At 36.3% G+C, this 25,786-nt stretch overlaps 1 protein-coding gene across 9 annotated transcripts in view; it reads right to left on the bottom strand.

Annotated features, from left to right (window-relative positions):
- The window catches only part of RBM6 (RNA binding motif protein 6), an 88,073-nt gene that overhangs the window by 54,058 nt on the left and 8,229 nt on the right, over nucleotides 1–25,786 (bottom strand). For 8 of the 9 annotated variants that reach the window (XM_072941308.1, XM_072941311.1, XM_072941310.1 and 5 more), the window contains 4 exons: nucleotides 19,886–19,996; nucleotides 15,191–16,469; nucleotides 13,851–13,940; nucleotides 12,522–12,591 (listed from right to left, as the gene is read on the bottom strand). In XM_072941308.1, the coding sequence (XP_072797409.1) occupies nucleotides 12,522–12,591; nucleotides 13,851–13,940; nucleotides 15,191–16,469; nucleotides 19,886–19,929 (1,483 nt within the window). In that variant the 5' untranslated portion in view covers nucleotides 19,930–19,996. The remainder of the gene's footprint in view (nucleotides 1–12,521; nucleotides 12,592–13,850; nucleotides 13,941–15,190; nucleotides 16,470–19,885; nucleotides 19,997–25,786) is intronic. The other variant, XM_072941314.1, reaches the window with a different exon arrangement.

Here is a 25,786-nt window from a genome sequence, read left to right as displayed (position 1 = left end):
CAGTCAAGCCACTTCTCTGTGGGACTGGGTTATCCCATACGTCAAGTAGCAATGATGGTAACTCTTTTGGAGGATCATTTCAGGGGTGCCTGAGATAATGTATTTCAGTACCCCTGTGCTTCTATTATAAAGCACTATTAGGGACTAAATTTGCCTCTAAGTTTCTGCTAAAATTTTAGCACTGATGGAAATTTCCTCACTGATTTCTAGTGTATACTAAAACTTTATCTGCTTTTTCTCTAGATCACGAAGCAATTTTCATTATGACCAGGAAGGAAAATATGGCCCATAGACATTTCTTTCGCACTGCCTTGGTCCTAGTGTAAAAAGGAAAATTCATTAATTAAGGGACTCTGGGAAGGTTCTGAGCTAGAAGCTATTCAAGATGACAGAGATCAAGCACACTAGCACAGCCACTTACTTACCTATTCGAGAAGTGAACTAGCATCTCAAGAAGAGTTATTAGACAACTGGCATTCTGTGAGACTCATGCTGACCAGACTAAGAGCCTAGGTTATCGTGCCCTGTAATAGAGAACTGATGCCTGACTAAAGGAAGTAGGCAGTAGCCAGATGCAGCCTTAGGATCCCCATCTGTGGTATCATAGAAAGATATTTGGTCTTTGTTCCAGTTTCCTGGCAAGAGCTCCTAAAACTCTTGGAATTTCCTGAGTGATAAGGGCAGCGAGAGTCTTTTGTTTTAATGAGATGACTCTTGGTGGGCTCCTAGATAGCTCCAAGATGGGGCCTGGTCATCAAAAGACCAAGATTTGATGATGAGAAGCTTGGAAATTTCAGCCTCATTCCCTAACTCCCAGAGTGGAGAAAGGGACTGGAGATTGAGTCAATCACCAGTGGCAGATGAGTTAATCAACAATGCCTACGTAATGGAACCACCATACAAACTTCTAAATGATGGGATTTGGAAAGCTTCCAGGGTGGTGAATGTATCCTTATTCTGGGAGGGTGCACCCTAACTCCTCGGGGCAGAGGTTCTTACACTCAGGATGCTTCTAGACCTATGTACCTATCTACCTCTTCATCTGGTCCTTTATGATAAACTGGCTATGTGTTTCCCTGAGTCTTGTGAGCCATTCTAGCAAATTATCAAACCTGAAGAGGGTGGGAGGTTGTAAGAATCTCCAACAGAAGTACAGGTAACCTGGGGATCTGATGCTTGTGAATGATGCCTGAAGTATGGGCAGTCTTGTGTGACTGAGGCCTTAAAACTGTGGAGTCTGATGCTAACTCTGGGTGGTTAGTGTCAGAACTGAACTAAATTATAGGACACCCACTTAGTGCCAGAATTGGCTGGTGTCAGAACGAAAAAAAAATCTATCATCTCTCTTCCTATATGACATGGAGGCAAACACTGCTTTCCACTGATGTCTTTCCAGAACATGTTCAGACCTCCATCTCTCACTACAGGAGATCTGTCGCCCCCACTTATGTCAAGTTCAACTGCAAAAACCACTGTAATCAGCTAAGTTTGCTGACAGCACTTGTCCTGCACACTGTCATTTTAAAATATAGAACTATTCTTGGTTAAGGTTTCCCAAAACTTTTCATTAGATATGCTTGTACACTGTCAAACATATTCATTGGCTGATAAACAAGGTGAATACTTTCTAGGGCTTGATATTAATCCAAAACCAAAACTAAAAATTTTTAATTTTCTTTTAACAAATATATAGAACTTTAAATTCCTTATAATTATACAAACAACAGAACAGAAAACTCTTACTCCCTCACCACTACACAGTTTCAGAAATTCAAATTAAGTCTGTTGGTATTTTTGACAAAAATTTCTTGAGAGGATCTACTCATCCAATGTTTTATTTCCAGAGTTAGCAAATACAGGTTAACTAATACTTTCAGACTGAAGAAACACATCCTAATACTTACACAAATATTATTTAACCACCAATTCACATATAACCTCACACACTGCTGTCAGGAATTTTTGTAGCTTGGAGTATGAGATAAACAACAGGATTAATATTTTCTTCTTTGACTGGAGACAAGCAAAGGCAGGAAATCAGTTTAGTTTGTGAAACAAATTCAATGGATAGGGGTTACTAGAAAAAGACCTAACAAAGCTTAAGCTATGTGATCAATTTCCTACCTTGTCACCATCATTCAGGGATATTTGATTCATTTTTTAAAATGACATTATTTTGTCACTTTCCTTCACCAGGGCTATGAAGTACTATTTTATGGCCCCGACCCTACCTCCTGTACCATGGGATTTTTTAATAAGCATTTGACAATTACGACAACCAACATTCACTTCTGACAAATGCAAAAGCACCTGTGGGTGTTCAAATTAAACATAAAACAGACGGAATATTTTTTGTTTGGTTTTACTTTGTTTCTCCCATTCCCCCTGCCCCTAAAGCAACTGAACAACCATAAAAGGTATAAATCAAGCCAAGAAATATCTTTTTTTTCTTTTTCCAGGCCAAATTCAGAATTTAAAATAGTGATTAAAAACAAAAATAGTAGGCCCCATACAACCAAAAGAAAGAATACCACGACAAAACTAACATTCTTTCAACAGAGCCAGGACTAAGTTCTACAGATGAAATATTACCATTTCCCCTATACTGGTTCTTAAGGTACATTTTGAGGTGGTTTGAAAGTTAGGTTTCAGATAACTCTAAACATCTCAAAGTGCTCCTGATCATTTAAAAACTCCCGTAAAGGGAAAGCAGCCCTCTTTTAGTAAGGAGAAATGATGGGGAAACTTCCCAACACTGAGAATGACACAACCAAGAACTTTCAAGTTCTCCAAAGGTTTCCTGTGTAGAAACAGCTCCTCTCTGGAAATTTACAAATTCTCACAACCCAGCTACATTTTTAGAGGCTGAAAATATTCTTTTTAAAAATATGCATTGGAATAGAAGAACAATGAGCCTTCCAGAGAGCACACAAAAAAGCAAGGTCCATCTGTATGCATTTTTCTCTACTTCTTTTCTGATCATTTCTTGTAACACCCAAATGGAAGTTCTGATTTCTTTTTCTTCTCTGAAACTCAGGGAACATCACTTTATTTGCTGATCTCTCTGACCAATAATTACCTTCAAGGGGTTATTCTCTTTTAATCTTGCTGCCTCTAAAAGTCCTCTTTTTGTCATCATCTAGTAACCTTAGGATTAGAAATGACCAAATACTTTCCATCAAGTTACCAGAGTAGTAAATTCTTTAAACTTTCAGCCAAAAAGACCTGTGATACATGAGAACCCCCAGATCCCTTTATAAAAACTGAATTATAAGATACTGTGGCATATTCAGAAGAAGAACAGATACCTATTTCCTACAAAAACTGAAGCTCCTTAAAGTCAACGATTACATTGCTTGTGTTCACCAGTATAAACTCTGAATCTCAACATTCATGTATATTGGTTGGATGAATGAATCAATAAACAATAATACTGTCCAATAGCTTCTAAGATAAAGCCATACACTAGTCAGAATGGCACATATTTGGTGGTAACACCAAAGAATGAATCACAAGTTTTTCTAGGTTAGAATGCTGTTTTACTTAAAAAGATGAAAATTTAGCATTTCCTATGCATTGCATAATGAACTGAACTGAGACTAGAGACAACTAATTATGAGCTCCACTAGGAAGGTATAAGTACCAGTCAGTAGGCCATTTATATCTGTGTTGAAATTCTGTAAATATTCTTTATACTCATGAAAATGTTTTTAAGAAATTAATTTTATATGACTTGTCAACCAATTTTCAAAAAGGCTTACTTTAAAAAATTGATATAATTCACATACCATAAAATGCACCCTTTTAAAGTGTACAATTCAGCGGTATATTAATAAACTAGTGTAACCATTACCACTATCTAGTTCCTAAAAGGCTTATATTTAAGTTAGATAGAAGACCTAAGTGAAAACCATGTAAGAACGATGGAAGCAGGTAAAAACTGCTTTAGTTTACATTCTGAGGGTAGAGAATGTAAGCTAGAAAAGGTGAGCACAAATCAGATGTTTTACAAGGGGAAAGTTAAAGGAAGAAGCCAATGTATTTCAAATCTTGTAAACAGTTTTTATGGATGGCTTCTATCTGCTTCCTATTGAAGATAATTGTATAAATGACTCTTCTTCTCTGGACTGAAGCTGCGAGTCAAGTGGCCCCCCGCATTATGCAGGCTGATTAATGACCTTTTTCTTCTTGCTACTCTATCAGAAAAAACTCTTCAGTAAATTCTCCTAACCACCAAAAGGCACAGGAAGCCCCAGATAGCCTTATACAACCTAGAAGACTCAGTCAAAGCCACCTGAGCATTTGGCCAAAAAGACAAATCAGAAACCAGGGGCAATCCTACCTAAAGAGAAAGGAACTCAGAAAGGCAGAGAACTGATAGAGGGATATACACAGAGTTCAAACACCTTCCACATCGCAGAGAGGCAAAGTCCATCTCAGCCAAATAGTTCTGGAGAAGAGAATATAACCTGCCAATTAAGTCATCTGCTCATCATTGTCATGCTATAGTCTCAAAACAGCTATCAGTTCTACCTCCAGATATTATGTATGGCTTAGGTAGAGACCTCCAATGCTACATAGTCTACCAAGGAAAAAGTGTCAAGCTGGTGGTCCTTGTTCCTGAATAAAGTGATGCCTTGGGTAGTGAAGTTGTGAAGGATGTTCCATTCTCAGATCCTATACCCAAAACTCTATACCCAAAAGCCCCAAGGAAAGGTAGGATGCAGGGAGCCCAATAAAAGTCAACAATAATATTACAACTTTCCACTAGAGCTGCATATTACCACTAACCATCCTTGCTAACTTAAGGGATTTCAACAAGGAAGCTTTAATTGAAGAATGAGTCAAATTCCAGAGAAAAAATGAGTTTCATCTTAAGTGTCAGGAAAGTTAACAATTCCAAAGAAAAAGATTAAATAAAACCAGTCATTCTGAAGTCTTGCTTTCCAAAACAGTCAGCAACAGTCTACTTTAAAGTCAGTAACAAACCCTCAAAAGTGCCCATCCCCGACCAAGCCTGAAAACATGACTGATCCTCTTAGGCAACTGCTCCCCTCACTAGCTAACAGAACTAAACTCAAATTTCCCTGAGACACTAAAACTTAGTGCCTCACTGCTCCCATAAAGTCTACAGGGACCTCAAGCTAGCATTTCCCCAATAGTCCAGTGGGCACCTGTTCTGCACCACACCATTTAACAAGGCTCAGAACACATTATTATCAGCGACAACTCGCTGATGTCTCTGTTCATGGTACCAAGTTGTCCACTCCCAGGGTCTACACCAAGGTAATCTCTCAAAGTGAGGGTAAGGATAACAAAACACCCATACTCTCTAATAGGACCTTCTATTCAAAGTCTTTGGGGTGGGAAACTTTAAAAATGAAATAAGGCAAATCCCTAGATAATTCCAAAGATGACTAAGATTAACCCAATTCCAGCACCTCTCCCAAGATTCACCTGATCCCTCCAGTACCGCATCATGGGATTCTTCTCCAGGTGTATAGTTCTCCACTCAGTCACAGAGTCCTTCCACTGCCTCCACAAGACTCAACCAGCCCTATAAAGTGCCTCTTGCCTTCCCAGACATTCTTATTTTTAAAGCTCAGCCACTTTTCCTTAAGGCTCATCTGTAAACACCCTCCCCAAATGTGGTACCAAACCCAGTAAGACTGCTGAAAACATCTTCTGCAGTTTTAGAGATGTGACAAGTAAATGTGATATTTTCTGATTAGCCTATGATCAGTTTTTCCCTAACAACTAAAGTTTTTACCTGTCTATTCTGTAAATGCAAAAATAAAGCAAGAATGTATATTTGCATTTTCCAACTAATTACTTTTTTTCTAAGTGATACTACTCCATTTGGGATACCATAAACCATGCATGTTTTGAATCATCAGTGTCAATCCATTTCACAATGCATTTCTGCCCCTAAACTGAAAGATCCTCTCAGGGTTTTTCCTTCTTTTCTTAAGGATGGTACTTCTGTTTTATCAACATAGAGGTAAAAACTCAAACCATTTCAGTTGTGAAAAATGAAAGATATGAGCTTGTTACCCTAAATAAATGTGGAGGGCCTCTGATACAATGTCACTTTCAATATACCCAAAATGCTAGGATACAAGACTAAGTGACTTGGTCATTGCAAATGCTCCCTCCCTAAGAAGAAATTTCCTTCCCAGGGCCACAGAAACTGGGTCCATTCATTATACGAACACTGACAGAATCAAAGCAAGACACTGCTCCTTCCTGCTAACACCACACATTAACCTTCTAACTTTCTGACACTAGTTAACAAAGTAGTACTAAAATAATTCTGTAGCACTTCAGTTTACTCTGGAGAGCTACTTTCTATGTAGGAGACTTATGAGGAAACATAATTTTTTGACTAAAGGATACAAATTCTCTTGGAAAAAAAAATCACAGCAAGCTTTATATTGTACAATATTCAAGTCCATCTAAAAACCAAGAGCAATTCAGTCTGCATTCTTATGTTAGAGAAACACTGTGAGAATGAGAACATCTACAACCATCCCAAGATCTCTGGAGGAAGTATGCTACATAAATAGAAAGAACAATTAGGAACACAAAATAACATCAACACTACTCCAGCTTCTGCCTCAGATTTGTATAGCAGCACTGGTATCAGGTAGGCAAGGCCTTGCCATGGGCTCCTATAGTACATAAGTATTAGCCTCTTCTATTTACAGAAGGTCCACTTGCTTACCAAGTCTATTTTAAACTCTGCAAAAAAATTCTAGAATTAAGAATATAAACAGTCAATCTAATGCAGTGGTTCTCACAATTCAGGGTGTATCAAAAATCACATGGAGGGCTTGTTAACGCAGAGGCTGGTAGGCCCCACAGCCAGAGTTTCTGATTCAGAAGGTCTAAAAGAGGGTCTGAGAATTTGTATTTCTAACAAGTTCTGAGGCAGTGCTGACACTGCTGGTCCAAGACCCACTTTGAGAACCTCTGCTCTACAATTTGTTGACAGAAGATGTTCATTGTAGTCTTTATCTTGCAAGATTTCTGCTGATTGTTTAAAAATAAAATAGATCAGCTTTATGTCAGTTTTTCAAATTTTTATTGGAAATAATTTCCAAGTTACAAAAAGAAGTACAAGAATAATACAAAGAACACACTCATATGCCTGTTACCAGAATCATCTCTTGATACATTTTGTTGTATCTATTGTATTATTACTAATCTCTTCCTCCCTTCTCCATATACACCCAATATTTTTTTAAAGCACATGAGAGAAAACTGCATACATCATAGTCCTTTACTCCTAAAAACTTCAGTGTGTATTTCCCAAGAATAAGGATATCCTCTTACATAACCAAATAGTTACCAACTTCAGTGAATTTAACATTGATACGCACTACCACAATCAATATATAAAAGTTCCATTATGTCCCCAAATTCCCTCATGTTTCCACGTTACAGTCAACTCTTCCTCTAATACCTTGGTAACCACTATTTTCTATTTCTATAATTCTGCCTTATCCAGAATGTCATATAAATAGAATCATACAGTATGTAATCTTTTAAAAAAAGTTATGGTCAAATACACAGAACATAAAAAGTATACAATTCAGTGACATTAAGTATATTCAGTGCTTTGCAACCATCACCACTATCTAGTTCCAGAAGAACATTTTTATCACCCCAAAGGGGAACTCTACACCCATTAAGCAGTCACTCCTTATTTCCCTCTTCTCCAGCCCCTGTCAACTACCAAACTGCTCAACGTGCTTTTTGTCTCTATGGATATGCCTATTCTGGATATTTCATATAAACGGAATCAGACAGTATGTGGTCTCTGTGTCTGGCTTCTTTCACCGAGAATAATGCTTTCAAAGCTCATCCAAGTTGTAGCATGTGTTAGAACTTTGCTTCTTTCTATGGCAGTGTGCAGCCTTTGAGTCTAGTTTCTTTCACTTGGCATAATGCCTTTGACATTCAGCCATGATGTTACCTCCATGAATAGTTTCATCATTTTTATTGCTGAGTAGTATTCCACTGTATGTAAATACCCTCAGTTTGTTTGCCCAGACCACAGCTGCTCACCATACATATCACTCCATATACACCACATTATTCATTCCATGCATACTAGGAACAGATCAGGGCCAGACAGAGTGTCAAGAACCAGGAAAACAGGAAGGGAAAACACAGATAAGGCTGCTGCTGTCACGGAGCTAACTCTAGTGGAAGGAATAAGATACACAAAACCACTGAGAAAATTATCAAAGCGACAGATTCTATGATGATGGACCAAGGTATGACAAAAAATGACTGAGTGATTTTAGACTGGATGATGAAGCAAGGCCTCTGAGAAGTGAAGCTGAAGCGAAGAATTAAACCCCAAAAGACAAGTGAGGATCAGAAGCAAGAGCAGTGCAAAGGCTCTAACAGAGAAAGAAGTCTAGCTGTGTGGCTAGAGCATAATAAGAAAGGCAGAGAGAAGTGTGGGATGAGGTCAGACCAACAGCCAAGGGCAAGCTCACGCAGGACTTTATAAGTCAGAACAAGAAGTTGGGAATTTCTTCAAAGTGAGGTGGAAGGGCACTGGAGGGTTTTACACATGGGAGTAACATGATCAGATAATTTCAAAAGTTCATTCTACTTGCCACACAGTGCTGTTATATGGATTAACACAGGACTGGTAACCCAATCTTTTCAATCTAGAAAAGTATATATACATACATGTATATATATTTTTTTCTTAGACTATCACTTTATATAATAAAGTGTCAAGAAAAGGCTGCATTTTGAAAGCTGATTATTTTTTTAACCACCATCCTGAATGATTTCATATGTCTATCAATACCTTTAGTCTGCCAACTATGATTTTATTTTATTTTTTTCAATTATGATTTTAATAGCTACCATAGCCAGCAAATTTAAGAAATTCCTCTGTGGACCTCATACATTAATGTGAGTTTTACTTTGCTAATAAATCTGACAATACAAACAAAGTTAATAAAAACTAAAGAAATGAAGATTTTAAATTGCTATTTAAACATCAAGACATATCTCATTTCCTAAAAATATCAATACTTAATGAAAGCAGTTTGTGAAACAAGATCAAAGCTGAAATTATTGCCCTATGGCTTAAAAAGCAATTGCAGCTTATAAATTCTACTTTTAATTCCCAAAGTTAACAGTAAATTAAGAAAGTGTGTATGACAGAAATCTGTGCATTTCTATAAACTAACAACAAAATATCAGAAAAAGAAATTAGGAAAACAATCCCATTTACCATTGCATCAAAAAGAATACCTAGAGCACAGGGAAATAAACACAAAATGTTATGATAACTCACAGAGAAAAAAATGTGACAATGAGTGTGTATATGTCCATGAATGACTGAAAAATTGTGCTGAACACTGGAATTTGACACAACATTGTAAAATGATTATAAATCAATAAAAAATGTTAAAAAAAAAATACCTAGGAATAAACCTACCAAAGGAGGCAAAAGACATGTACTCTGAAATCTGTAAGACACTGATGAAAGAAACTGAAGACGACATAAACAGATGAAAAGACATACCATGTTCTTGAATTGGAAGAATCATTATTGTTAAAATGGCCATACCCAAGACAATATACAGAGTCAATGCAATCTCTATCAAATTACCAATGGCATTTTTCACAGAACTGGAACAAAAAATTGTTTAATTTGTATGGAAACAAAAAGACTCCAAATAACCAAAACAATCTTGAGAAAAAAGAACAGAGCTGAAGGAATCATGCTCCCTGACTTCAGACTACGCTATAAAGCTACAGTAATCAAAACAGTATGGTTCTGACATAAAAACAGGCCCACGGATCAATGGAACAGGATAGAGAGCCCAGAAACAATCCCGTGCACTTATGATCAATTAATCTAAGACAAAGCAGGCAAGAATATACAATGGAGAAAATATAGTCTCTTCTATAAGTTGTGCTGGAAAAACTGGACAGTTACATGTAAAAGATTGAAATTAGAACATTCTCTAACACAATATACAAAAGTAAATTCAAAATGGATTAAAGACCTAAATATAAGCCCAGATAGTCTAAAACTCCTAGAGGAAAACATAGGCAGAATACTCTGACATAAATCACAACAATATTTTTTTGGATCTGTCTCCAATGCAATAACGCAATAAAAGCAAAAATAAACAAATGGGATCTAATTAAACTTAAAAGCTTTTGCACAGCAAAGGAAACCATAAACAAAACAAAAAGACAATCTACAGAATGGGAGAAAGTATTTGCAAATGATGTGACTGATAAGGGATTAATTTCCAAAATATTCAAACAGCTCATACAGCTTAATGGCAAAAAAACTAACAATCTAATCAAAAACTGGGCAAAGACCTAAACAGACACATTCCCAAAGACATACAGATGGCCAGTAAGCACATGAAAAGATGCTCAACATCGCTAATTACTAGAGAAATGCAAATCAAAGCTACAATGACATATCACCTCACACCAGTCAGAACAGCCATTATTAAAAAGTATACAAATAACAAGTACTGGAGAGGGTGTGGAGAAAATGGAACCCTCCTACATTGTCGGTGGGAATGTAAATTGGTGCAGCCACTATGGAGAACAGTATGGAGGTTCCTTAAAAAACTAAAAACTCTGTTTTTAGTTTTTTAAGGATCCAGCAATCCTTAAAATTGATTGATCCAGCAATCCCACTCCTGGGCATATATCTTAAGAAAACTCTAATTCAAAAAGATAAATGCACCTCAATGTTCACAGCAGCAGTATTTATAATAGCCAAGGCATGGAAGCAACCGAAATATCCATTAACAGATGAATGGACAAAGAAGATGTGGTGTGTACAAACACACACACACACACACACACACACACACACACACACAGGAATATTACTCAGCCATAAAAAAGAATGAAATAATGCCATCTGTAGTAACATGGATGGACCTAGAGATTATCATATTAAGTGAAGTAAGTAGGACAGAGAAAAAACAAACAACACGTGATAACACTTATATGTGGAATTAAAAAAAAAAGATACAAATGAACTTATTTAAAAACTGGAAATAGATTCACAGATACAGAAAACAAACTGTGGTTACCAAAGGGGAAAGGGGTGGCAGGGAGGGATAAATTAGGAGTTTGGGATTAATACAAACATGTTACTATATATAAATAAGATCCTACTGTATAGCACAGGGAACTATTTTCAATATCCATCAACCTATAATGGAAAAGAATCTGAAAAAGAATATATATATGTATATGTGTGTGTATATATATATATATATATATAACTGAATCACTTTGCTGTACATCTGAAACTAATACATTATAAATCAACTACACTTCAAGTTTTTAAAAAAAGAGACACATGCTCCCCTCCCAAAAATGGTGTGCAAGAACAACAGCATAACTACTCTTAGTCATGTTTCCACAAATTCAGAGTTGACACATTTAAAACAAAGATATAATCAGCTTTCTGAGAAATAATGCCTCTGAGTTTGCTGTCAAATTACAGAAAAAAATTTCTGTACTTAACACAAGCACCAGACTATTTCAAGCACACTTACTTTTGTGGATAGTTTGCCTCTGCAAAACCAATCAGAAGAAGCTATCTAGTTAATGCAAAAATGTTTATTCCATGGTAAACTGTTTAAAAGTAAACTATATCCTCAAAAATATGACTCTTAACAAAAAGTTCTTTAACTGGAGTTACTGAAATTTAAAGTTTTGTAAAAAGATTAATACTCTGCTTTCCTCAATTTAAAATTCTGCAAAATAGATCACTTAAAAATTACCTTTGTTTTTAAACCATTTCATGTTGTGTAGTCCTAAAAATATTATTCCAATACCTTGAGGGCTTGGCATTTCACTTTTGACTACTTTTTCTGTAATAAGATTTGAAGGAGCTGACCAAACTTGGTACTGAAAAATACTAGGAGGATATTCCGAAAAGTTTAATCTTCAGTTCAGATCACAGTACAGAGGTCAAAAAGAAAGCCCTCCTGGATCAATTCATGGATTTCAACAAAATAGCTGTTACAGGACTCTGTTCTAAGAACAAGGCTGAAAATTCAAGAAACAACTAATTTGCCCAATTTCTCTAGAAAGTTCAAAATTCCATGCTGAAACAATGAAATGTAAAATTTTACCTATAGTAAGATGAAAATCCTACCAGGCTCAAATGTAAATATTCCACCAGCATGAAGAACAAAAGTAGAAAGTTTAACAATTTAATTATATAAAATATATTTGGGGACAAATGCTGCAACACTCACTTTATATCTCATAGGCACTTAGAAGAACTGGAACATGAATCCTCATCACCCATGTGTGGACAAATATCCACAAAGAACCATGCTAAGACTAAAGCTGGCTGTTATTTGAAGGCATCAACAGGAGCTTCTGGAAATCTTAATTGTGGTTTCTTAAAAAGAATTTTGAATAGCACAAGATGCAGATATTTGATATAGGCCCTTCCTCACCCAAGGCCACATGCAAGTCGTGAAACTCACCTGTGTTATACTCCTTCAACTGCAAGTCCTTTACAGGCATGCCATCAGGAGTCCGAAAGGCATTAAGAATCTGCAAGAACATGGTATGTACATTAATGATACACATCATAATCAAATACTGATCATTTTATTTCCTTAGTGGTTTTTATCCTACATAATTTAAAGCTATGATTACTCTGCAAAGGCAAAATTAAGCTATTTACACTTCAGGCACTCAAAACCTGTTGAATGAATAGAATATAATTATTCAAATATTCCCAAGTACATAAAAAAAGACAGAAAAGCATAACCTTAAGAGCTAAGCTCTGAAATCAGACTGCCTATATTCTAAGCCTCTTCCGCTCACTTGCTGTGTAACTTTCCAGTGCCCAGTTTCTCATCTGTTAAACATAAGATAATGAACTGAGCTCTTTCCAGTCCAGGGCTGTGGCACTTGAACTCCTTCAGCCTAGTCAGTTCTTTCACCCATTTTCAAATGGACTGTTCTCTCACTTGCATTCAGGCCTGGGTTCAAATGTCACTTCCTCAGTGATGTTTTCCACAACTACCCAGTCTAAAAAAGCCCCTACCCCAGTGATGCTGTAATCCCTAAACTTTAGAGTTTTTTTTTCAGAGCATTTATCATTGCTTGAATTTTTTTTTTTTGCTTACTTTTTTTATTATCCATGGAAGCAGTGACTTTATAATGTTCACTGATATATCACTTGATGCCTAGAACACTGTTTGGCATACAGTAGTGCTTAATATTTGGAGTGAATGAATAAAGAGTACCTATTTCATAGGATGTCATGATAACTAAATGAACTAATGCTTGTAAGCATCACAGTGCCTAACAGAGTAAGTACTATTTGCTCTTGTTGTTGTAATATTCTAAGTTCTCCCTTAAGGTCATCCATAATCTAGTCAGCCAGTCCTTTAACACTGAGGAGTTAGACAGCTCCCAGTTTTTACTCTTATAAATAAACTGCATCTTTACGTATGCACTCCAACCCTCCCTCCTGGATTATTCTCTAAAGGATGATTATCAAGTCCGAGGACAGCAAACATTTGTCATAATTTTTTTTACAAACCACACTTCAGTGAGTACGTGTATAACTGGTAAAATACAAATAAGCTCTATGGATTGTACCAAAGCCAATTTCCTGGTTTAGCTACTGTACTGTAATAATACAGGATGTTAACACTGGTGGGGGCCTGGATGAAGGCTACCCAAGATTTCTCTGAACATTTCTTCACACTTTCCTGTGAATCTACAATTTTTCAAAATAAAAAGTTAAAAAAAGTTTTAACAAAAAAAAGGAGTAAGAAAAAGAAAACAAAGACCCTTACCTCTTCTTTTGTGGCATTTTCAGGCACCCCACTTAATCGAATGAGCTTGCTTTGTTTCTCCTCACTTGCGCCAGTCCTATAATCTTGATCCTTGAATCCAGAATAAAAATTATTTCATATATACGTTAGTATACAAAATGTAACTGAACATGAAGTATAGATACTCAGGATTAAAAGTCAGAATGACTTGCATCATATGAAGATATGAAAAATTGTAATTTTTTCTATTTTTCTGAGTTACAAAATTTGATTTAAATCATTAGATGACAAGTGTGCTAAGACCCATGCTCACTGAGGGAATCTTGAAACAGTAAAGCAGAGTGTTAGGAGAAACAACACTTGAATAGGACTTTTATAAACAGAAAAAAACCCAACTAGATTCTCAAAACTAGAATTTTCTTTTCCTGAATGAGAAAATAGCAACAAACAAATCCAGATGTCAGTTATCAAAGATGTCATCTATAAACAAATTCCAGAACAAGGTCAAAAGGTGTCATCTTACCATACAACTTAACAGTACAATTTAAAGAAATATGCATTTTCCATATTCACAAGTTTCAGCTCTGATTCTCCTTCATTTCAACAGCATAAAAAGAATTTAACTTTTAAGAAGAAGTCTCCTATAACTAAGTGACCACAGCTTTCAGTTATGCCTATTACACTGGCATAATTATCAATAGCATACTCTTTTACTCTTGAAAGTGTCCTGACTTGAAAAATAAATTATATGACTCTTTCTCAAAACCCATTATTTGGTTAGCATGTTTTAGAATTACTGTCCAAAATAACAGAAACTTCAATAGAGAGAGGTAAAACCTGTTTTTAAAAATAATATTTTCATTGTGCAAGTGAAAACACAATTCTCCTTGCTTAGATTATATATACAATAGATTATATATTATACATACAGAAATTCAACATTTAAGTAAGTTAAATTAGCTGCAAGAGAAAACTTGCAACATTAACATCACCTCCTCATGACAAGGGGAAGACTTCTAGGTATTCTCTAAACGAATTTAAATAAGAAAATGAACCTAAGCAGCCACAAGGCCTGACTACGCAAGAGTTGAGAGAACCAACTCCCAAAGACAAATACTTTCAAACTGAATTATTCCAAGGCATTTAAATCAGCACCATCAAGCAAAATAATGAAGAGACATACATCAAAAACATGATCTGAACTGAGGGCCCTTTCTCTAGAGATGTACATTACATTCTTGAATATAAATTTGGCTTTTTAAAGATTATACAAGGTGAGACCCAGGACTCCACATTTCATCCTTCAGAAAAGCCTTATGAAAAAGCAAAAATCAAAAAAGCAATCCACTCTATTAACCTACCTGAAGGTCCCGCTGGGCATCTTGGGAAGTTTTGCCCTCTGGAAAAGACTTGCTCTGGCCATAGCCAAATATCTGGCTTCCTGGAAGCCTGTGATCCACATCACGGTACTCCATGCTTCTGTAATCAGTGTCTTGCCGGCCAAGAAAATCCAGACCACCTTCTTCTTTAAACAGACCAGCATCCGAACTCTGTTGTTCACCTCCAGAAAGCTGTGACTTGTCTTGGTCTTGAAGTGGACTTTGGCTGTTCTGAAAGTCTGATGAAGACTCACGTTCAAAGGCTACACCTTGTGTTTCTCCTTCTCCTGTTTCTGAATGCTCAAATTCTCCTTTCTGAATGCCAAAAGCAGGCCTTTCTGTTGTATGGTCATGTATGGATTCTTCTCTCTTGCTCACATTCATACCAGAATGTTCTCTATCTTGTGTAGAGGGCTGAATGTAATCCAAAATATTTGGATCCATAGAGGGCATTTCCCTATCTTTAAATTCCATACAAGGTCCCACTTCTCTGCCCCTGAAATCTTGATCAGTCCTGGACCGGTGTCTACCTCTGAAATCTGAATGTGGTGTATCTCTGTCCCTAAAGTCTAGATCACTAGTAGCTGAACCTCGACCTCTAAAGTCCACCTGTGTTCCGTCTTTGTCCCTGAAGTCCAAATCAGACACATCTCTATTCCTAAAATCAGAACGGGACTGGTCTCTGGCCCTGAAATCCAAATCAGATAAATCTCTTCCCCTAAAATCTGCATGGGATCCATCCCGGCCTCTAAAATCTAAATCATAAGTGCCCCGGCCCCTGAAGTCAGACGGAGGAGCATCCCTACCTCTGAAGTCAACAGTGGGAGCATCCCTGTCTCTGTAGTTCATGTGAGATGTCTCCCTACCTCTATAATCCATAGAAGTACTGTCACCACCCCTATAGTCCATAGGTGGTCCTTCTCGATCCCGAAAATCCCCAGAATGTATGTCCCTACCCCTGAAGTCCAACTGTGATGAATCTCTGCTCTGGAAATCAGAAGATGAAAAATCTCCCGCCCTGAAATCATGTCCAGGTCCCTCCCCTCCTCGATAGTCACCATGCGGTCCATCTCTAGCTCCATAGCTGAAAGAATGCTCCTCTACATTTGCAAAGGGAGGCCCTGAATGCCCCTGGAAATCAAAGGGAAGTGAATCTCTGCCAGGAAAGTTGCCAGAGTGTCTCTCTTGAGCATGACTCTTAAAGGGAGGAGGAGGATAATCCCTGTTCCACCCGGGAGCAAACCTTTCTTCTTGGCTCCCACTGTAGAAACAAAGACAGTGTTATTCATATTGTCCAGAGAGTTTGAAATCTACACACCAGCATATTCTTCTCTAATCAAGGCACATTCTTCTGTAAACACTTTTTTTTTTTTGGCAGAGTTCTGTAACAAGGTCCTAGATCTGAAGAAAACAGCAATGTTTTGCTATTTTAAAGACGAAGTGGCGGAGTAAACTTTTATGCTCCCATTTCAGAACACGAGGAAAGTCAACACAAGGTTTTCAACATGACTGCTGCAGAAAAAGCTTTCACTCAGTCCTGCAACAGGGAAAATCCGCAACACCAGATAAGCTAGCAACGGTGACAAGCTACAAAAATTTCCATTTCCTACAGCCAGGGAACTTAGAAATCCAAGATCAACATGATGATTCCTATACATCAGAAAAATCAATGCACTTTAAATTTTGTACAGTAAGCTTTAGGAGGTGTCTTTCTCATTGCTGCATATAGGACTAACATTCTAAAATATTTTATTACAGATACAGTATGGACACCACCCAATCACAATGGATGCAGGCCCGAAATTAAGAAACACTGGCTGTAAATCACCAGTAGGAGCATACCAGTGTTTACCAGATGAGCATCAGCCCTGGCTGCATCTAAATCCCAGTTCTACAGGGGCACCACCTAGAAGCGCTCTCACCCATTATTATAACTACTCTCAGAAGGCAGCATGAACCATGCCACAAACCATGTGCAAGTCAACTAAACCAAGCAACAGCATCCAGGAGCTTAATGCTGAAAGGGACCTAGAAAGAGCATTAGGCCTTCAAGCATTCAAGCGTCTCCAGGTCCCAAATGAAGAAGCTGATTTTCCAAATTCTAATGCCTCATCTAATTTTGCATGGTAATAAAATATTTTTTAAAATAAGCATAGTATTAAATTGACAGTCTCAGTTCACAGAACTCAGGAGATAAAGGAGAACTGGCCCAATCTTTTATACTACCCAGCTTCCTCCCTTTGCCTAACCTCCAGGCCATTTTATACCTTTGACTTTTGTAAAAGACTAGGGAATTTAAATAGGCAATTAGGTACCTAGGATCCTGAGCTTGAAGGGGAGGGGAGGGGAAGGAAGGATATGAAAAAGGAAAACAAGAAATGATCTGAAGTTTACTTGTTATTTACAAGTAAAACAAAAGTATTAGGAGATCAAGTCCAACTCAGTTCTTTCCTCCCAGAATATATAGATTCTTTTACATGACCCTTCTGAGCTCAGACTACACCATTATAGAGAGATTCAATAGACAACTGATTTTGAGTCACTCAGTTCAAGACAAAGTTACAATGCCAAACCCTTTCTTAAATAAGAATTTAACAATAGTAACCCAAACAGTAGAATGATGCATATTTAATGGATTTTCAGAACATGATGACTTTCATTAGCTTCCATTAACATTAGTTATGTCTATCGGGTTCATCATAAGAGAATAACATTTAGAAGTTCTTCATAAGTAATACAATTTAACACTACAATTAAGACATTATTACTAATTCTAGTGTCTCCTATATTTTAAATCATTCAAATCCCAATGGTTCGCTTGCAGGAAAACTTATGCCTCAGCAGACACTCATGGGATGAGTGATGAGGTAATCTAAATCTCCATGTTCTCTGAAGAGAACACATCCAACACTGTCTTTGAATACTACCTTAAGATTATCTTACCCCCTTATGTTGAGATGATCAAACAGATCTAGAGTAACTTATTGTACTAGAGTCTTAGAACTGTATTTTATGTAGACTATTCAAAAAACAGTTCTATTTGTATAAAATAGCAGTGTCTATAAAAATCATTCCCAAACAAATAAAAAAAATTTAAGAAGGTAAGTTGTTAAAATGAAATACAAAATCATTTTTCTGTAAGATACTCCTTTTTTCACCCAAATTAGCCCACAAAAAAAAGTTTTGCATAGGAAACTATGCAAAGACATAGGAACTATGCAAGACATAGGAACTATGTCTCCCTCCGGTCAAAGATCTTAAAAAATAGCATGTAATGACATATCTAAACTAAAATTAAGATGGCGAAATAGAATTTTAAACAATAAATTGGTCAAAGAAAAAATTTTCTGAAAAAAATCTTTAAGTAACGCAATAGAGCTAAAGTTATCTAACATTTCTAAAGGCTTACTGGAAACAGTCTTACTTACAAAATAATTACCCATAAATGTAAGTAAAAAGGATAGCTTTTAAAATGTTCAAATATAAACCCACTAATCTAGAGTAGGGGTCTGCAAACTTTTTCCATAGTAAGTCAGAAAGCAATTACATTAGGCTTTGCAATCTCTGTCACAACTATTCTACTCTGCCATTGTAACATAAAAGCAACCATAGATAACTTGTAAACAAATGATCATGGCTATGTCCCAATAAAACAAAGCAAGTTGCAGGCTGTAGTTTGTTGACCACTGATCCAGACCTTAGTATTTTGAAAGGAAAAATATACCCAGCATCATCACCATTGCTTTTATTTAAAGATTGCTAAGCAGAAAGTAAATACCCCTTTATTTATGAAACTAGCTTTACTAAATATTATATGGAATTTTCTAAACTTAGTTCTCTTCCTAAATTTTTCATTGGAATCCCCAGCTTCAGAATAATAAATGAAACATCTGTTGAATTTACACAATAAAATCCTGAAGACTGTCAATCCAAAAGAAAATTTACTAGTAACATAAATTTCAATTGGAGCATAAATTTTTTATGTATAACTTTAAAGGTCAAATTTCTTTGCCATACACTAACTAAAACCATTAAAATCACATTCCTATAGCATTTCATTAATTGCAAACCCAATGCAAAAGTTTCTAAAATACCATCACCAGTGTTTATTATATTGGCTATTAAAAAATAACTCCCTACAAGTTCATTTACAATTGAATGGTACTACCTTCTCCACTTTGTACTGAGTAACCCCAAAAATTGAAATGTAGCTTTAAAAACTGCACTAAGTAATTTTTCTGTCTCAGAACTTTTTATGGTAGCTGAAACACAATGTGTCACAGGAAAGACACAGCTCTGGATTTTAGACATAAATTAGTGAACTTAATGAAACATTTTGTGTACATTTATAAACATTCATGTACATTTTTGCTAACTTTCCTTATTAGATAAGTATGTACGACTTTGCTAAAAGAGATAATAATGTAAATTAAAAATTTAGGGATCCTTTTAACGTTTAAAAAATGCTAAAACACAAAACACTTGACGTGCTGGGTATTCAGTTTCATAATCACTTTAGAAATGACTAGACATTTTTTAAATAGTTTCTATTTTTAAAAAAATCAGAGCTATTTCTACACACACAAAAATATCCCCCTTTATGGTAGGTCAAAAATGTTATACTATAAATATATCATTAAAATATTGACATTTCAATATTCTAACTTTAAGACTTACCGAAAAGGTCCTGTTCTGTTAGCAGATCGAGAATCCCCCCACATCTCTTTCTATGTCAAGAGGCCCAATAAGTAGATCCTTTCTGCTACCAAACTCTGGTTATGGCAGTATCTGTACAAAACAAGTCACAAAAAATAAGTTCGTTGGAACATGAAGTAAAGACTAAACCAATTTCCTCCTGCTTGGCTTCAGAGACCTCATCAGCAGGGATATGTTTTGGAAGTCACTTTTACATATTAATTTATAGCAAGAAAAATATAGTTTAAATTTAAAATGTGCATTCTAGGGCACCATTAACTGAGTCTCAGTGTACTAAGAATGCTTCATAAAGCATTTATTAGTTTTTCCAGCACCCATTCTACATTCCTTTTTGGAAACGGCACCTTAGCATAAACACCACTCTCAGTCCGTGTGACTGATCCTACATTATCCAGTCTGGTCAATCAGAATAGTCTATTACCCTCACCACAGTCATTGCTTTGAATATGGGCATGTAACCTAAGTCAGGCTGAGAAGTCATTCGCAGGAACTATGCTTCAGCTACTAAAAAAGAGGCAAACTTTTCTTGACGTTGGATTTGGCAATGGTTTCTTAATATGACACCAAAAGCAAAAGGAACCAAAAAAAAAAAAAAAGATAAAATAGACTTCATCAAAATGAAAAACTTTTGTGCATCAAAGTACGCTATCAAAAGAGTGAAAACACAGCCCACACATCAGCAAAACAGCAGACTAGGAAGCTCCAAATCCTTATGACTCCACAGAAACAACAAAAAACAAGTAGTCTGAACCAACTTTGTCGGAGTTTTAGAAAACAGTCAAAGGTTTATAACAATCAAATTTAAGTTCAAATCAAGAAAAAGCCATTCTCAAAATAATAGGAAAGTTTTGTGGTGTTTTCACTTACCCCTGCCCCATCCCCTCTCTAGCATGGCAGTGATTTTCATCTAGCAGTGGCAGCCCAGATCCCAGCCCCCTCCCTCAAACCAAAGGGAAACGTGAATTTGTAAATTATTGTGTACATTGTTCTAATCTGTATGGAGGATATATGAAGGACTGATGCAAGGTACTATCTCTGTTTTACCTAACCAAGAATTCTTGCGGCGGGGTGGGGGGAACGGCAGGCACTGCAAAGCAGACTACAGACTCAGTTATGGAGAAGCTGGGGTGAAAATACTTTGTGAAATTAGGACATTCCAAAACAACTCGTATGTGGGAAAATTAAGAAAGCCACAAGCATACCCAGACAAGACACATAATCAGAGAAAACCTGAGGGACTTTAAGCTTTCACCTCAGGCTGATCTCTAGGCCCAGAGCAAGCCTAGCCAAGTGCTGAAGGAGTGCCCCAGCACAGAACCAATCTGCAAAAACAGAGAGGTGGTTATTTTTCTGTTTTTCTCCTATTTTTGTTGGTGTGTTTTTTGTTTGTTTTTATCTGTTTGAGCTCCTGGCATTCAAGGAAATCTTGGTTAACACATTAGATGAACAAAGGCTAAAAGAAAAGTGATCATACATGACAAGGAATAGTCTTACAGAAATGGTTTAGGAAAAGAATTCTATATTTAGCAAAACTCTCCCTCAAAAATGAGAAAGTAAGACATTTCCTGATAAGCAAAAAGCTGAAGGAATTGTTACCACTAGATGCACCCTGCAAGAAATGCTAAAAGGAATTCTTCAGGTTGAGATGAAAGGAAGTCAAACAGTAACCTGAAGCCATATGAAGACATAAAGATCTCCAGTAAAGATAAAAACAAGGGCAACTATAAAAGCTAGTACTACTATAACTCCACTTTTTATTTTCTACATGATTTTAAAAACAAATGCATAAAAAAACAATTATTAATGTAGGTCAGTAGGGACACAAATTACAAAGATGTTATCAGTAATATCAATAACAGAGAGAAGGAAATAGAAGCAGTTTTGTATGCTACTGCACTTAAGTTGGTATATATTCAAATTAAATTATTATAGGATGTTAAATGTAATTCCCATGGTAACCACAAACTAACCCTTAGAATGTACACATAAGAAAATGAGAAATAAATCAAAACATTTCAGTACAAAAAAATCAACTAAACACTAAAGGCAATAGTGGAAGAAATGAAGGACAAAAAAGCTATAAGGCATATAGATAACAGCAAAATGGCAGAAGTCTCTCCTTATCAGTAATCACTCTAAATGAAAATGGTATAAACTCTTCTAATGAAAAGAAAAGACTGGCAGAATAGATAAAAAGCATTATCTAACTATATGCTATATACAAGAAACTCACTTTAGATTCAAAGACACAAACAGGTTAAAAGTGAAAAGACAGAAAAAAATATTCCATGCAAATAGTAACCAAATGTGAGCTTGGGGGGAGGGGCTGGTCTCTGATATCAGACAAAACAGACTTCAAATCAAAAAAGGTACAAAAGACAAAAAAGGACATTATATATTCATTTAAAGGTTAAAAAATACAGCAAGAAGATAAAACAATCATAACATTATGCATCTAATAACAGAGCCTCAAAATATGTGAAGCAGTAAGTGAAAGAACTGAAGGAAGGAAATAAATAGTTCTGTAACATCTGGAAACTTCAAACCTCACTTTCAATAATGAATACAACGACCAGACATAATATAAGAAAATAGAGAACTTAACACAATAAACCAACTACATCTAATTGACACATACAGAACACTCCATCCAATGACAAGAGAATCACATCTTCTCAAGTGTATGTGGCGTATTTTCCATGATGGACCATTTGTTAGGCCACAATGGTTATAAGACAACCATACAAAGTATCTTCTCTGATCAAAACAGGTTGAAGTTAGAAATCAATAACATAAGGAAAATTGTAGAATTCACAAAATTTTAAATGTATACTACCACTGACTTTCCATTTCTTCTAGGAACTTACAATGTAAGGTGACATGTTTATAAAGGTACATAGTGAAGCAATGTTTGTAACAGCAAAAGATTATACAATCTAAATGTACCTCAAGAGAGTATATTTGTACTACTGAAATACTATGCAACTCAAAAAATGGGGTAGCTATGTTAATTAAATATATGCAAATAGGACTCACATTTCCTGATTCTAAAACTTACTACAAAGCTACGGTAATCAAGACAGTGGGGCACTGGCACAAGGATAAACACAGATCAATGTAACAGAATTGAGAGTTGAGAAATAAACCCTCACATTTAGGCTCAAGTATATTAAACAAGAGTGGTAAGGCAATTCAATGAAGAAAGGACAGTCTTTTCAACAAATGGTACTGGGACAAATGGGTGTCCCCATATCAAAGAATAAAGCTGGACCCTTACCTCAGTTCATGTATAAAAATTAACTCAAATGGATCAAACGACTTAAATGTTTTAAGATGTAAAATTATAAAATTCTTAGAACAGGCATAAATCTTCATGACTTTGGACTAGGAAATGATTTCTTGGATAAGATGGATACCAAAAGCACAAGTAACAAAAGGAAAAATAAATTGAATATCATCAAGATTTTTAATTTTGTGTTTTAAAGAACACAATCAAGGAAGTGAAAAGATAACCCACAGAATGGGAAAAAACTTGTGCAAATCATATATTTGATTAGGAAACTGTATCAAGAATATATAAAGAACTATTTTATAACTCAGTAACAAAAAAGACAGTCGAATATAAGAAATGGGCAAAGGCTATGAATAGACATTTCTCCAGAGATGATATACTTTAAAATGGCCAATAAGCACAGGAAAGATGTCCAACATTACCTGCAAGGGAAATGCACATCAAAACCACAAGGTACCACTCACATCCACTAGGGTATCTATAATAAAAAGGGTAAGTTGGCAAGGATATGGCAGAATTAGAACTCTCATACACTGCTGGTGGGAATGGGACCAAAGATATGAAAAAACATCCAGTAGTGGTTCCCTCCAAAATTTTCCTCAAGAGAGCTGGAATTCTTACAGACATGCAGTTTAATCCAGCAAAGCAGATGATTATGGGTATTGGGGCTGAAATGATGTCAAACTATTCTCAAACTTTAAGGAGCCAGGGCCACTTTCAGAAAGCAGGACTGGCACTGTGGGACGAACTGAATGCTAGGTTAAGGCTTTAAATGCTGAAGCTCATCAGAACCCTGCCAAGATATTGGTTGATATACACAGCAAGGCAGGAGCCAAGAAAATCAGAATCCACTAAGGAATATAAACAAATCACCTGCCATATCACCTAACTCTGAAAATATATGGTACTAAAATATTAATTCCATACACAACTGTGGCTGGTAGTGAACATGCAGTGGGTAGAAAGGCCCCTGTGGGGTCAGTTCTGAAGACTAGGATGTAAGTCTAGGTGAAGTTGCTGCAGGTGCGGATCTTGGTGGTAGTAGTAAATAGTCAAATGAGAGTTTTGAAGGCTGAAGTGAAAAATAATTCCACAGGAATAGCTGCTGAATAGGGGCGAGCTGGTCCTGAGAGATGGTAAGCATCACATTAAGCTACAGGCTGCACTTCTAGTGATGCCCTTCTCATTAATTCCTTTAAGTTTTAGGTTTACAATCACACTCCCTCAGACATAAGGACTTTGGTTTCCTGGAATCCAACCAGTGAGTTTTGGAATTAAGCCTCCCCATTGTAGGTCGGCAGCCTTTATGGTTGGAACTATGATTGTAGTTGATTATTTTTGAGCCGCCTCTGCCTTTAACTCTTGATTAATAAAAACATTCTTGGCAAATGCTTTCTCTCTGGTCCATCTTGCAGAGGTCCAAGAAATTCACCTCCAGCAGCATAATACCAATACCCAGGGCCATCCTTCTTAATCATGACTTCAGTTCCAAAAGCAAACAAAGTAAAAACAGGGGTCCCATTCCATTAGTTTAAGCTGTGGTATACAGCAGCCTGATCCTGCTTTAAAAACTCTTTTTCTCCCAAAATAAATGCTTTGGGCCCTATAGGACACTCAGTTAAGAGCATCAAGAGGGCACCAAAAGGCAAGGATTGATGTAAGCACCTACCCAACTAAAATTCAACTATGAGTTTTTAAAAAGTAGTGGCTTTATACTACTGAGCTGGAATTAGTGGCTGCTGAAAGCACACTTGCCCCATCCCAAATTCCCACTTTAAAAAATTTAAGTCTATTCATTCCAATTATAGGACCTCAAAAAGAGACTTGCTCAGATCTGGAGTGGGGAATTTGCATGCCTGCTACCTTCCCTGGATGTGGTAGCAGTTTCTCAGGCTCCCTCTCCAGAATCATATCCTAATTTCCCAATGATGGCATTTGCTTTGCTTACTATCATACCACACTGAAAAGTTAATTAAATGGATCTGCATTAACGTAGAAGCTAAAACTATAAAGCTTCTAAAAGAAAACATAGGAGAAATCTTTTTGAGCCTGGTGTCAGCAAAGCCTTCTCTAAAGGATCCATAAAGTATTAACCATAAAGAAAAACATCAAAATTAAAACCTGTTCTTCGAAAGACTCTGTTAAAAAGTGAATAAGCAAACAGAATATGGAGTAAATATTTGTGACACATACCTGACAAGTGTTCACTTGTATTAATCATAAAGAAAACAGATTAAAACCACAATGAAATACCAATACACACTCACTAGAACTGCTAAAGTTAAAAAGACTCAAAATTCAAATATACAAGGATTTCCAGCAATCAGAACTCTCACATATGACTCAAAAGAATGCAAAATGGTACAACCACTTCAGAATTTGGTCTGAGAAATACTACCCTATGACCTGCAACTCCACTTCTAAGTCTTTATCTAAATAAATGAAAACAAAAGACCTGTACAAAAATGTTCACAACAACTTTATTCATAATAGCTTAAAAAAAAGGAAAACAACCCAAATATCCTTCAACGGGGGACGAGATAAACATTGTTTGGTGTCCTAAAAGGTTT

Source organism: Vicugna pacos, chromosome 17 (genome assembly GCF_048564905.1).
Source record: "Vicugna pacos chromosome 17, VicPac4, whole genome shotgun sequence".
Taxonomy (NCBI): Eukaryota; Metazoa; Chordata; class Mammalia; order Artiodactyla; family Camelidae; genus Vicugna; species Vicugna pacos.
Note: the sequence above shows the minus strand (reverse complement) of the source record. Positions and strands in the feature narration are given on the sequence as shown.